This window comes from Eschrichtius robustus, chromosome X, assembly GCF_028021215.1.
Source record: "Eschrichtius robustus isolate mEscRob2 chromosome X, mEscRob2.pri, whole genome shotgun sequence".
NCBI lineage: Eukaryota > Metazoa > Chordata > Mammalia > Artiodactyla > Eschrichtiidae > Eschrichtius > Eschrichtius robustus.
In genome coordinates this window covers 90,042,242-90,056,962 of record NC_090845.1, presented here as the reverse complement: position 1 = coordinate 90,056,962, position 14,721 = coordinate 90,042,242, and the positions used below count along the sequence as shown (strand labels likewise).

The 14,721-nt window shown below is 39.8% G+C and overlaps 1 protein-coding gene across 1 annotated transcript; it reads right to left on the bottom strand.

Annotated features, from left to right (window-relative positions):
• Positions 1 to 737: 737 nt before the first annotated feature.
• Positions 738 to 3,340, bottom strand: LOC137756364 (protein ARMCX6-like). The gene is made up of 2 exons (XM_068532643.1): positions 3,262 to 3,340; positions 738 to 1,894 (listed from the first exon to the last, which is right to left on the bottom strand). Exons 1-2 carry the CDS (start codon positions 3,338 to 3,340, stop codon positions 1,344 to 1,346), a joined length of 630 nt encoding a protein of 209 aa, XP_068388744.1. The 3' UTR covers positions 738 to 1,343.
• Between the last annotated feature and the right edge of the window lie 11,381 nt (positions 3,341 to 14,721).

Genomic DNA, 14,721 nt, shown 5'->3' with positions numbered 1-14,721 from the left:
GGGGTGCCAGGGGCTTGGATGGAGGGCATGAATATGTCTCCTGATGGATGGACCAGCCATGGCCATGCCACGCCCCTCAGCATCTGCCCTCCCACCCCTTCGGGGATTCACGGAGGCCTCCACTGTCCCCTTCCTGGATCCCACAGAAGTACCAGGGATAGGGCAGAAAGGAGGTTCCCCAGAGGAAGCAACGGCCAAGCCTTTTCACTCAGCCAGGAATTTGAGCTTGGCATCCCAAGGAAGGGAGGGGGCCTGGAAGTAGGTTTCACAGCTGCTTCTCAGGAGAGAGAACACAAAGCAGGCACTCAGCAAGTAGCAACTGTTACTGCTATAACTGTGCACTAAATTGTGCATCCCCCAAGGATGTGTAGGCAAAGCCTCAAGGATACTGACCTTCCTCTCTAGGCCAGCAGGCGAGGAAAGACACCTTCATCGAGGGAAGGATTCCTCTGCATCAGGCACTGTGCTGCCTGCTTCACAGGTGCTGTCTCCTTTAGTCCTCCCAACAGTCCTTCTTAATTCCACCCTCCACCCCATTCCCCTGCCCCATCCCCACCCCCAGCCCCTTCTGGGAGCTTATCCTGAACCCTGCAGCCCATCTCTTCCCCTGCCTCCTGTGGGCACTGCTAGGGGGACATTTTTCAGGAGCAAATGCCCCAGTTAGTTAGCACTGATCGTGTATTTTGGGCTTCCTCTTCACGCAGACTGTAAACTCAAAGACAAGTACCATGTCTCGCTTTTGCCAGTTAAAGCACACAGCTTTATTGGTGATACATAAAAATGCAGACTTGGTGGACGAGGCTGAGTCAGTACAGCTCATAGAAGGGGAGTGTACATGTTTTGCTGAATAGGTTTACCATCCATAGGCTCGTGAAGAAAAGAGAGTAAATGAAAAAGAATTCAACCTACGCAGCAACCAATGCATTTTCGGCACAAGCTCCCGCATGGGTCTGGTCTCCACAAGGTGGTCCAGCTTAGACAGGGAGACCACCACAGGCAAGGCATCCCTTGTCAGGCTAGAAAATGTTGTTCTTTCACCACACAGCTGAAATGATCCCTTTACCACAGGAAGAAGGCTGCAAGGGAGCAATTTACAATGCGCACTGCCTGCAGACTGCAAAACCAAGAGGTTACTCAGAGCTCTGTGGGAACCCCTGCCTGGCCAACAAGAGAGTGGTCCTGGATTTAGCAAGTGTAACTTTCACCCAGAGATATGGCTGTTGGCTAAGGCTGGATCTTCAATAGCACCCGCTGCAGAGTCTTTGATTGAGAACACAAGTGTGTGTTCACTGATCGGGTTTTGGTTCGGGGTGGATCAGTCCCATCCTGTTGGAGGGGGCCATTTAAGAGGCCGGGATTTCTGGGAGAAGCTGTCTGTTTGCGTTCCTGATAAAGAGGGACAGGAAGGAGAGCAGCATTTGGGCTCCCAGCAACTCCCCCGCCAAGACTGGCTTTTCAGACAAACCCATCAAGGGTTTCACAACGTGCCCCTCAGCACATTCACTTCCCTCTGGTATCAAAGGAAACTTCAGGCCTGAAACGGACTTGGCAAGCATGTTATTAATAACTGTCATGATTATTAACAAATTTAATCCGGCCTGCTGCAGAAACGAGTTGCAGCGAAGTGACACAGTCTCCCGACACACTTCGTTGATGTACATCTTAATCTGGCCCTGATTTGCAACACTGGCATTCAAGTCATCCGGGGCACAGAAAGCCTCAACAGCAGGGTCGGGAATAGGGATCGTGTTTCCAGCAATGGAGAGGCTGGCCAAATGACTATTGGTATCGTGGCTAAATGAAAAACCAGTGTCCCTGGGCTGAGCTAACAACACTTTTCCCTGAATGAAAGGGCACTTGGAGAGGCCAAGAACACAACTGAAATTTTCAATATCTTAAGCATCACTAAAAAAAAGTCCTCATTTTCATTAGTGAAAGAGTGATTTTTCTTCATTCAGACTATTTCCTCTTTGAGAGGCCCTAGGTTCTTACTGCCCATGTCTCATGTCAGCCTCATCCCCAGGACTTGGCTTTTCCTGGTTCTTTGAGTAAAGACCAGACCCCTTACCCATCCTTATCCATATGAAGTTCCCTACAATTCTGGTTGTTTCTCACTGTGTTTATATCCTCTTCTGATTAGTGGATGAACACTGTAGCAACTTCTAGCCCTGACCTCCAGAACTGCTTTCACTAAATCAGCATTTCGAGCACACTCTATATCTGTGACAAGTCACAGGAGATTCTCACTCTTTTAAAAGCCATCTAATTTGTAGTGTTCTAGGTAGGAGACTGTTGGACGTTCTTTTCCTGGACACAAATTGCACTAACTGCCATCTGACAGGAAACTAGGGGAAATGCAAATACATAGAGCTTTCATATGAGTTTCCATAGATATACATGTCAAGACTCAGGATACAAGGGTATCAGTATCTCTCTTTCCTGAGTTAGGGTCTTAATTTTCAAACGTTTCTCCTCTGGCATTTATCTCCCTTAAACTCGTTCCCACTGTTTCCTCAGAGGTACAGCATTTAACTTTTCCAGCACCCAAGTAGGAAGAGAGGAGAACAAAGGTTGGGAGAGGTAGCTGAGTTGCCTCTAGGCCCTGCATTCTGACTCCAACCTCCCTCCCCATCCCTATCTCCAAGAGATAACAATGTGTGGAGCAATTTCCTTCTTCCTTTGCCTAGATTTATGTCTACTTGTAGACACAGAAGAAAGAATGGAGACTGGTAGATGTCCAGGCACATAAGTGTCCTCTCTCCAGAGTGAGAAATCTGGCTTTCAAATGTCTCCCATTTAGGTCTTAGGCACAGCCCCTACCCTGCCCTCCAGACCCTTTCATCACCCCATCCTTCCCCCACAAATGCCCACCTTTTCCATTCCTCTGCGCCCCAGTCACTCTCTTGACCTCGCTTTCTCCCATCAAATGGCCACTTTTCTGTTCTACCCGTCATTTCTGCTGTATAAACACTGCTTCCCCAGAGCCAAAAAGGATTGGGGTTAAGTAATGCTTTTCTGAAGGCAGGATAGTGAAAGAACAGGTTCTGGTTTTGGGCTTGCCTCTACCGCCACCTTGTGACCGGTCCAGGCCCCACGTTTCCTTGAAAGAACTGCTCACTTCAGTTTCTACTAAATATCCTGTATGTAATGGGTTTCCTCTTCCTTTCCTTTGGGTTGTGCTGCCCCCTACAGGCAGACAAGCTAACCAACAGATAAAGGTCTGTGAACATTTAGTGCAGGGTGTTAGGCCACAGTTCCTACCTTTTACTGATTCAAGACTGTCAAACGGTCCCCACCTCTCACTCCCAGATCCCAACATCAGCTCTCCCCCCGACCTCATGCACCATTTAGAGAACTAAAATGAGCTGGTGGATAGCCTGAGGCTGTGGGGAAAGCTGACTCTGCCCCTTCAGGTCTCTGCTACCTAACTCCACCGCGACCCCAAGACTCCCCAGGCAATGCTCACTCTCACACCAACCTGCACACAATCAGAGCAGTTTCTTCCTTCTTCACTTGACTACAAACACATCTCCCTGATATCAACAGGAAGCTGATGGCCGGACCAAAAACACCACCTCTCCACAATTCTTGGTCACCTGAGATACGTCACCAATGAGCCATGGTCCCCAAGTTTCTCTCCTACCAGTAGTGATGCAAGAGTATGCCCGCCTCTCTCCTTTCCCCCCCAGCACACCAGACCTGTCACTCATTTTTTCTTTGCCAATCCTAGAGACCAAAAGATAAGGCATTTCCATTTTGTTGAAATTTGCCTTTCTCTAATTTCCAAGGAAGGAACCTATCTTCTCCTGGAGCAACTATTTCAGTTTATACTTCTTTGTCTTCTCTTAGAATATAGGGCAACAGCCCATCTCGTCACTTCCCCTCCACTCAGCCGCTAATATCCATCATCTTTCTTGGACCCGTGAGAAAGCACATTGCATGAAATAAGACATAGAGCAAGAGATAATTTAGATATTTATTGCCTCTGCTCATTTTCTTGGAAATACTGGCTTTTTATAAAGATTTGTACATGCTTTTATATGCATAAGGAGTTTTCAGGAGTGATGTTTTCCAAAATGTCACCACTGGTTATTTCTGAGACATGTATTTAAGGCATAATACATTCTAGGTATAGTGCCAACTGCTAAGGTCAATGGGACATGGAGATGAACAGATTTGTCTCTTGGTAAAGACCACCTGGTTTCTCAGACAGGCCGCCACAAGGCAGCATTTACCTTGCTGAGTTCACACACTCCAGGATCTAGATCTTAATTTTGTCTTCAGACTAAAAGTATGCACAACCGATGACCTTATGCACAACACAAATGCATACATATGTTCACCAAAAGACAAGAATAAGAACATGCGTAGTAGCACTGTTCATATTATCCCCAACCGGAAACAACTCAAATATCCATTAACAGTAGAATGGATAAATAAAATACAGTATATTCATAAATGTGGTGTATATTCATAAATGGCCATGAATATTATATATGCAACAGTATGGATTAATCTCACAATGTTAGCTAAAATAAAAAAGATACAAAAGAATACATACTGTGTGACTTCCTTTACAGAAAGTTAAAAAAAACACGCAAAACTAATCCATGGTTTTAGAAGTCAGAATAGTGGTTACCCTTGGGATGCACTATTGACTAGATGGGCACATGGGGGAAGCTTCCAATGTGCTGTTCATGTTTTGTTCCTTACTCACTTTGTGAAAATGTATTGAGCTGAACACTTAGGATTTGTTCACTATTCTGTGTATATGGTATACTTCTACAAAAATTTACCAAAAGTCCTCAATAATGAGTTAGGGAAATGGGAGATGAGTAAGTGAAACCAATCCTCCTGCTGATCTGGAGAAGCTGGACAAAACATAGATTTTCATTTCCCTGAAGGCACTAGAAGGCTAACAAGATGGTGAAGAATACCTGGTTCAGAATAGGAGTGGGAGAAGTTGAGCTTAATGTTACGGCCACTTTTCCCAATGGCGCATATGCAGTTATTGAGGGAACTACTGAGAGGCTATGTAGAATTTTGGGTAGCCTTGGGGGACTAGGGAGACAGATACTGGAATCCAAATCTTGCCAAGAGGTATACCTGGTAAACCCTAAAATCTTTGGATTGTGATGCTGAAAGAGCTGCACCTCAGAGTCAGAGTGAAGGAGACGTAGACAGGCTTTTTTTTTTTTAACATCTTTATTGGAGTATAATTGCTTTACAATGGTGTGTTAGTTTCTGCTTTATAACAAAGTGAATCAGCTATACATATACATATATCCCCATATCCCCTCCCTCTTGTGTCTCCCTCCCACCCTCCCTATCCCACCCCTCTAGGTGGTCACAAAGCACCGAGCTGATCTCCCTGTGCTATGCAGCTGCTTCCCACTAGCTATCTATTTTAAGTTTGGTAGTGTATATATGTCCATGCCACTCTCTCACTTTGTCCCAGCTTACCCTTCCCCCTCCCCATGTCCTCAAGTCCATTCTCTAGTAGGTCTGCGTCTTTATTCCCGTCTTGCCTCTAGGTTCTTCATGACCATAGGGTCTGTCATACAGAGTGAAGTAAGTCAGAAAGAGAAAAACAAATACCGTATGCTAACACATATATATGGAATCTAAAAAAAAAAAAATGGTCACGTAGACAGGCTTTTACAAGGACTTCAGTTTAACTTTAAGTAATCTCAACCATTGGAAATTGGATTAAGGTAATTCCAGAGTGCTAATGCCTCTAGGTGCCTTGCAGAGACAAATACAAATTCTCTTCAGAGAGAAACAATATTGGCCTCAAATTATTTCTGAAGTTTCGTAAAATACTATATCTAGCACACAATAGAAAACAACCAAGTACACAAGAAGACAAGACAAAATTAACAAAAGTCATCAGAAATGACACACAATAGAAAAAGACACATCAGGGCTTCAGATATTAGAGTTATCAGACATAGATTTAAAATAAATATGCTTACTATGCTTAAGGAGATAAAGGACAATATAGAGAATTTCTGCAGATAAATGGAAACTATTAAAAAGTATAAAACAGAAATTCTAGACCTGAAAAATAGAATAATCTCAATTAAGAACTGAATGGAAGGATTTAACAGCAGAGTACATATAGATGAAGAGAAAATTATTGAACAGGAAGGTAGCTTGGAAGAAACTATCCAGAAAAAATGCCAGAGTCACAAAAGGATGAAAAAATTGAGTGGCTAAGAGACAGAGAATACAGAAAGATTTCAAGTAACGTATGTATACTTGAAATCCAGGAAGAGAAGAGAATGAAGAGAGGAGAGAATGAATGAGGCAGAAGTAATATCTGAGGAAATAATGGTTGACAATTTTCTGAAACTTTCCAAAATGTCAAGCTACATATTCAAGAAGCCATTCAAATCTCAAGTAGGATAAAATTTAGGATTAGAAGATGTGGTATATATCATGATTTCATATATACTTATTTTGTATATTACCACTGAACTCTCTTATAGTTCTTATAGTTTTATATCTTTTTCGGTAACTAATTATGTGATATGCAATATGTGGCATAAATGTTGCAAGTACTTTCTCCAGGGTCAGTGTCAGAAATCATTAATTGGTCATCTGATCGAGGCTAGGTGCAATAAATCCTTCTCAAGCTGCACTCTGTTGGGAGACAATTCTCTATGGCTTTGTCATGTGCCTGCACATATTCTGAGTAAGGCACTCACTGCCCATTGTTCTGAACTATCTTTTCAAGGTTGTATAGCAAACAGCCTTGGAAGATAGAGATAGTGTCTCCCTCATGAGCAAAGGTAAGATTTGCTAGTAAGGATAAAAGACTCAGATTCTTTAAGCTCAGAGTTCTTCTGTGACACATCTCATTGCATGTGTTGGTGTCATTTGGCTCTCTTAATATCACCAGCTGGGAATTGGGATCCAGGAACTGGTGTAAAAATGCTGATACTCTGGCTACTGCTATTGATGTGAGTAATAAATTGTCTTTCATCTCTGAAAAAAAAAAGAAGATGTGGTATATAAAGCAAAAAATGGACAGAACTATAAGAAATAATAGAGGTGCCCAATCATAGTGGGAGATTTTAAAATATCTTTTTTTGTAGCTGACAGAATAAGCAGATAAAAATAGCAGAAATATAGAAGATTTGAACATGATTAGCAAATATGACTCAATTAGTTCAATCCCTAATTGGTATAAAACTACACTCAACAATCACAAAAGTTTCATTCAAAAAAACATATGGAACATATACAAGGCATACCTCATTTTATTGTGCTTCCCTTTATTGCACTTCGCAGATACTACATTTTTTACAAATTGAAGGTTTGTAGCAACCCTGCGTCAAGTCTATCGGTACAATTTTTCCAACAGCATTTGCTCACTACATGTCTCTGTGTCACATTTTGGTAATTCTCACAATATTTCAAAGTTTTTCATTATCATTTTATTTGTTATGGTGATCTGTGATCAGTGATCTTTGATGTTATTAGTGCAAAAAGAGTACAACTCGCTGAAAGCTCAGATGACGGTTAGCATTTTTTAGCAATAAAGTATTTTAAATTAAGGTATGTACATTATTTTTTAGACATAATTCTATTGCACACTTAATAGACTACGGTATACTGTAAGCATAACTTTTATAGGCACTGGGAAACTAAAATATTCATGTGATTCACTTTATTGTGATATTCACTTTGTTGTGGTGATCTGGAACTGAACCCACAATGTATCTGAGGTATGTCTGTATCAAAATTGATCATATACTGGGACATAAAGCAAGTTTTAACAAATTTCAAAAGATTAAAGTCATACAGTGTGTGTTCCCTAACCATGGTGCAATAAACTAAAAATCAATCATAAAAATATAACCAATAATCTGCATATTTTTTGGAATGAGGAAATACATTTTTAAATAACCCATGGGTCAAAGAAGAAATCATAATTAAAATTTGAAAACATTTTGCATGGAATGGTAATAAAAATATTACATTCAAAGTTATAGAGGATAGTTTGCTTCTGGCTATGACAGCCTACTAATAGAAGACCAATCCTCTCACTTAGAAGGACAAGAAAAGCTGAAAAATAAATTGTTATTACATTTAAACAAGTTAAATTGTTTAAAGACATTGGAGAGGGACTTCCCTGGTGGTGCAGTGGTTAAGAATCCGCCTGCAAATGCAGGGGACATGGGTTTGATCCCTAGTCCGGGAAGATCCCACATGCCGCAGGGCAGCTAAGCCTGTGCACCACAACTACTGAGCCTGCACTCTAGAGCCTGTGAGCCACAACTACTGAAGCCCACCCGCTCCAGGGCCCGCGTGCCACGACTACTGAGACAACGTGCTGGAAGTACTGAAGCCCACGCGCCTAGAGCCCGCACACCACAACGAAGAATAGCCCCTGCTCACCACAACTAGAGAAAGCCTGTGCACAGTAATGAAGACCTAACGCAACCAAAAAAAAAAAAAGACATTGGAGAGCTATGAAAGCAGCCAGGATTTGAAGTACCAAAATCATGGAGAGAAGGGAAATTTAAAGAGGTGAAAAACATTTGACACCAATTTTCCTCCTGAAGCATTTGTCAATTCATTATCAACATGGGTGGAGAGACTGAAAAATAAGCTGCTAAGAGTCAAAAAAACCTTAGTAGAACTTTCAGCAGTTACACAGAGTTAAGGATTCAAAATCTACAACTTAGAGCTACCTACACATCCAGGATTTGATGGGCTAAGATCCTGGAGAAAGGAAATTACAAAGAAATGAAACTGATTTTCTCTTTGAGGCATTCACCAATTCTTAATGGGTGTAGAGCTAGAAGCAAAGAAACCAAGTAGAAAAAGGCAATTAAGAGGCTAGGAAGATAAACTGAGCTTTTGGCAGCTTCATAGTGCAGGGAAGATAAAAATTGGAGTTTGTAGATTTCCAAGGTTGGGGGACCTAAAAAATTCCCTAGGCTGTCAGTTAGAACCCCTGAAGGATTACACCCTAGGAATAAGGGTGAACTAGAAATAGAATAGGTCTGACAAAGATTGAAATCCTACCTCAAATTAGTTCAATTCTGGATTAGCTTAAGGTAATTTACTCTTATACTGCCTTGCCAAAGCCAAAGCAAATCTTCTACAAATCAAGACAAAGTCATCTACATTTTCTAGAATTTTTCATTCATAATGTTTAGCACTCAAACAAAAGCATACCAAGAGATATGACAAACAGAATTTTTTTAAAGGAGAAAAAGAAATAAACAATAGAAATGGACCTATAGAAGATCAAGCTATTAGAGGTATCAGGCATAGACTTTAAAAGAATTGTGACTAATATGTTCAAGAAAACAGAAAACAAGATAGATGTTTTCACCCAATAACTGAAATGTGGGGGGAAAAGAATCAAATGGAAATTCTCAAAGTAAAAATGTAATAGTGACCTTCAGCTTCAGCTCCAACATATGAAGAGTTGGAAGTCCTCATTGCCCTCCTTACAATAATAAAAATGTTGAACAAATAGAAAATCAACAACTTCTCTAAGATTGATCAGAGAATTGAGGTCACAGGGCAAAACAACACCCCCAAAGTCTGGAGATATAGGAAGAATCACAGCTAAGATGAGACTACTTGAAGCAGTAACTGGTCAGAATACCCTCAATGGTCATTTTGAATTGCTAGAGGCTGGATATGGATTAGCTTAAGAGTTAAAAATCTATGGGCAGGGGCACTTTTGGGGGGATCATCACATTTTCACTATTTTCTTCCCTGATGGAACCCAACAGGTTCTCACAATGAAGATCAGAGAAAATTTCCCTCATGTTTCTGTCAGGGGGAGGGGAAAATAACCATTTTGAATTATGCCCAGGGGAAAAATAACCGTTTTGAAATATATCCAAAATGTTCTCCATAACAAAGCCTATCCTGAAAGGGAAACTACTTTACCAGGGCCTTATCTGACCTGGGGGAAGGGCAACTGGCTGGCTCCAGCTCCATCTAGACTTCCTGTCTCATGTAAAGGGAGAAAAAAAAACACCATTAATCAACTGGATCTAATTAACATTGGTAGAATATTTAATCCAACAACAGCAAAAAATACACATACTTCTTAGGCTCACATAAAATATTAACCAAGACAGGCCACATTTTAGGCCATAAAACACACTTAACAAGTTTAAAAGAGTAGAAAGCATACAAAGTATTCTCTCAGACCACATGGAATTAAACTAGAAATCAATAACAGAAAGATAGCTGCAAAATCTCTAAATATTTGAAGATTAAACAACACACTCCTAAAACATGGGTCAAAGAAGAAGTCACAAAAGAAATTTTTAAATATTTTGAAATAAATGAAAATCAAAATATTGATACAACTTATCAAAAATTATGGTATCCAGTGAAAACAGTGCTAAATTTATGGAATTTAATGCATACACAAATTTCCCCTGTTTTTTGAAAGTTTGCTTCATGCTACTTGTTTTTTTTACAAAAGACCTACATTAGTACCTGTTTTCACAAACTGAAAGAAATCCAAAGGCAATTTTTGCTTTTATGGAAAAAGATGAGAAGAGAAAATAGCATTCAGCATTTGTTTTGCAGCAAGCCAAGCTATTATGGAAGCAGCATGTACCCCAAGGAGTGAGAGTAGCATTCACTGCCAAGCTCCTTCCCTGTGAACTACACTCATCATCTCAGCATCAAGCTGCCATAGCTTTGAACTGTGTCTGTGAGCATCTGTGCCTTATCTCAGTTTATTTTGTGCATCCATTAACAATATTTATCCTAAAGTAATTGCTTCTTCACTTTAAGCCATTTTGGCTTGTGAACACTCTACTTTTGGACAGCAGTGGAAACCTGTATTAGAAAATAAGAAAGAGGGGAGGAGTGGCCAAGATAGTGGAGGAGTAAGCCCCTGAACTCACCTCCTTTCATGGGAACATCAAAATTACAACTATTTACAGAGCAACTATCTATGGGAATGACCTGAAGACTAGCAGAAAGCATCTTCCACAACTGAAGATATAGAGAAGGAACCACAATGAGATGGGTAGGAGGGGCAGACACGCAATATATCCAAGACTCACATCCTTGGGAAGGTGACCCACAAGTGGGAGGATAAACACAATCACAGAGGTTCTCCCCAAAGAGCAAAGGATCTGAGCCCCATATTGGGCTCCCCAGCCTGGGGGTCCTGCACCAGGGAGACAAACCTCCAGAATGTCTGACTTTGAAGGCCAGTGGAGCTTGCAAACAGAAGAGCCTGAGGGGTATAGGAAACAAAGATTCTGCTCTTAAAGCTCGTGCAGCTGTTTTGGGAGTTTCCTCGTTAGCATCAGTGTCCTTGTAGTAGAAAGAACTCCCACATGCCACGGAGCAGCTAAGCCCGTTTGCCACAACTACTTGAACCTGCGCTCTAGAGCCCACAAGCCACAACTACTGAGCCCACGCACCACAACTACTGAAGCCTGCACACCCTAGAGCTTATGCTCCACAACAAGAGAAGCCACCGCAAATGAGAAGCCCACGCACTGCAACAAAGAGTAGCCCCCACTCACCGCAACTAGAGAAGGCCTGTGCATAGCAATGAAGACCCAACACGGCCAAAATTTTTAAAAAGTACACTAGAAGGAATCAACAGTAGATTAGATGATACAGAGGAATGGATCAGTGAACTGGAAGACAGTGTAATGGAAATCACACAAGCTGAACAGAAAAAACAAAAAAGAATTTTTAAAAATGAGGATAGTTTAGGAGACCTCTGGAATGACATTAAGCTAACATTTACATTATAGAGATCCCAGGAGAAGAGAGAGAGAAAGGGGCAGTGAACTTATTTGAAGAAATAATAGCTAGAAACTTCCCTAACCCAGGGAAGGACACAGACGTTTCCTCTAATATCAGGAACAAGACAAGGATGCTCACTCTCACCACTTTTATTCAACATACTATTGGAAGTCCTAGCCACAGCAATCAGACAACAAAAAGAAATAAAAGGCGTTCAAATTGGAAAGGAAGAAGTAAAACTGTCACTGTTTGCAGATGACATGATACTATTTATAGAAAATCTTAAAGATGCCACCAAAAAACTATTAGAACTAATAAATTCAGTAAGGTTTCAGGATACAAAATTAATATACAGAAATCTGTAGCATTTCTATACACTATCAACAAACTATCAGAAATAAAAATTATGAAAACATTTACAACTGCATAAGAAAAGAATAAAAAACCTAGGAATAAATCTAAGCAAGGAAGTAAAAGACTGGTACTAAGAAAACTATAAAACATTGATAAAAGAAATTGAAGACAACACAAAGGGAAAGATATACCATGCTCATGGACTAGAAGAATTAATATTGTTAAAATGACCAGTCTACAAATTCAAATGGAATCCTATCAAAACACCAATGGCATTTTTTCAAAAAAAACTAGAACAAATAATTCTAAAATTTATATGGAAATACAAAAGACCTGAAATAGCCAAAACAACTTTGAGAAAAAAAGAACAAAGCTGGACATATCACACTCCCTGATTTCAAATTATACTACAAAGCTACAATACTCAAGACAGTATAGTACTGGCACAAAAACAGAAACATATATCAATGGAACAGAATAGAGAGCACAGAAATAAATCTACACTTACAAGGTCAATTAATCTAGGACAAAAGGGGCAAAAATATACAATGGGGAAAAGACAGTCTCTTCAATAAATTGTGTTGGGAAAACTGGACAACTACATGCAAAAGAATCAAACTGTACTACTTTCTCATACCATATACAAAAGTAAACTCAAAATGGATTAAAGATTTAAATATAAGACCTGAAACCATAAAACTCCTAGAAGAAAACATAGACAGTATGCTCTTTGAATCAGTCTTAGCAATATTTTTTTTTGGTATGTCTCCTCAGGCAAAGGCGATAAAAACAAAAATAGATAAACGGGACTACATCAAAGTAAAAAGCTTTGCACAGTGAAGGAAAATATCAACAAAAGAAAAAGGCAGCCTACTGAATGGGAGAAGATATTTGCAAATGATATATTTGATAAGGGATTAATATCCAAATATGCAGATAATTCATACGAACCAATAACAATAAAACAAACAACTCACTTAAAAGATGGGCAGAGAACCTGAAAAGACATTTTTCCAAAGAAGACATACAGACAGCCGACAGACACATGAAATGATGCTCAACATCACTAATCATCAGGGAAATGCAAATTAAAATCACAATGAGATACCACCTTACACCTGTTAGAATAGCCATTACCAAAACAAACAAAAAAAGAAAAAAAAATAACAAGTGTTGGTAAGGATGTAGAGAAAAGGGAACCTTCATTTACTGTTGGTGGGAATGTAGGTTGGTGTAGCTACTGTGGAAAACAGTATGGAGGTTCCTCACAAAATTAAAAGTAGGACTACCATGATCCAGCAATTCCACTTTTGGATATTTTTCCAAAGAAAACAAAAACACTAATTCAAAAAGATATATGCACCCCTATGTTCACTGCAGGTATTATTTACAAGATAATATGGATAATATGCCAAGGTATGGAAGCAACCTAAGTGTCCATTTATGGACGACTGGATAAAGAAATTGGGGTATACATATATACCATTGTGTTAGTTTCAGGAATACAGCAAAGTGATTCGGATACACACAATGAAATACTACTCAGCCATAAGAAAGAATAAAATCTTGCCATTGTGACAGCATGGATGGACCTTGAGGGTATTATGCTAAGTGAAGTAAGTCAGACAGAGAAAGACAAATGACAAATGACAAATATGACATCACTTATATGTGGAATCTGAGAAAAAGTACAAATGAACTTATTTACAAAACAGAAACAGACTCACAGATATAGAAAACAAGTTTATGGTTACCGAAGTTGAAGGGGGGAGGGATAAATTAGGAATATAGGATTAACAGATATACACTACCATATACAAAATAGGTAAACAACAAGGATTTACTGTTGCACAGGGAACTATATTCAATATCTTGTAATAACCTATAATGGAAAAGACTCGAAAAAAAATATATATAATATCCAAATCACTTTGCTGTACACCTGAAACTAACACAATATTGTAAATTAACTGTACTTCAATTAAAAAATTTATCTTATTTTTTAAATATTTATTTATTTATTTATTTATTTATTTATTTATTTATTTGGTTGAACCTGGTCTTAGTTGCAGAAGGTGGGCTCCTTAGTTGCAGCACGTGGGCTCCTTAGTTGTGGCAGGCGGGCTCCTTAGTTATGGTAGGTTGGCTCCTTAGTTGCGGCAGGAAGACTCCTTAGTTGTGGCATGCAAACTCTTAGTTGCGGCATGCATGTGGGATCTAGTTCCCTGGCCAGGGATCAAATCTGGGCCCCCTGCATTGGGAGCACAGAGTCATATCCACTGTGCCAGTCCCCAATAAAAAAATTTTTTAAAAACTTTTATCCATCCAGAAATAAAAAGAAACTTCCATAATTTGATTAAAAACTATCTGTGAAAACAAAGGAACAAACATCACAGTTAATGTTGAAATATCAGGAGGTTCCACCTGAGATACGTAATAAGAAACGGATGGCCACTGTCACCACTTTTATTCATCACCATGATGGGGATGCTAGACTGTGCAAAAAGGGATGAAAAAGAAAAAGTACAAGAATTGAAAAGGAAGAAAGACAATTTGCATACAAAATTATTGCATATGTAGAAACTCCAAAAGAATCTATAAATAAAC

What these genes read in the sequence shown, in the direction of transcription:
- LOC137756364 (XM_068532643.1), bottom strand. Translation starts at nt 3,340, where the DNA reads ATGAGGTCGGGGGGAGAGCTGATGTTGGGATCTGGGAGTGAGAGGTGG. An exon ending in CAGTCTTGAATCAGTAAAAG is followed by an intron (nt 1,895 to 3,261) that starts GTAGGAACTGTG and finishes GTGATGCTTAAG; the next exon opens with ATATTGAAAATTTCAGTTGT.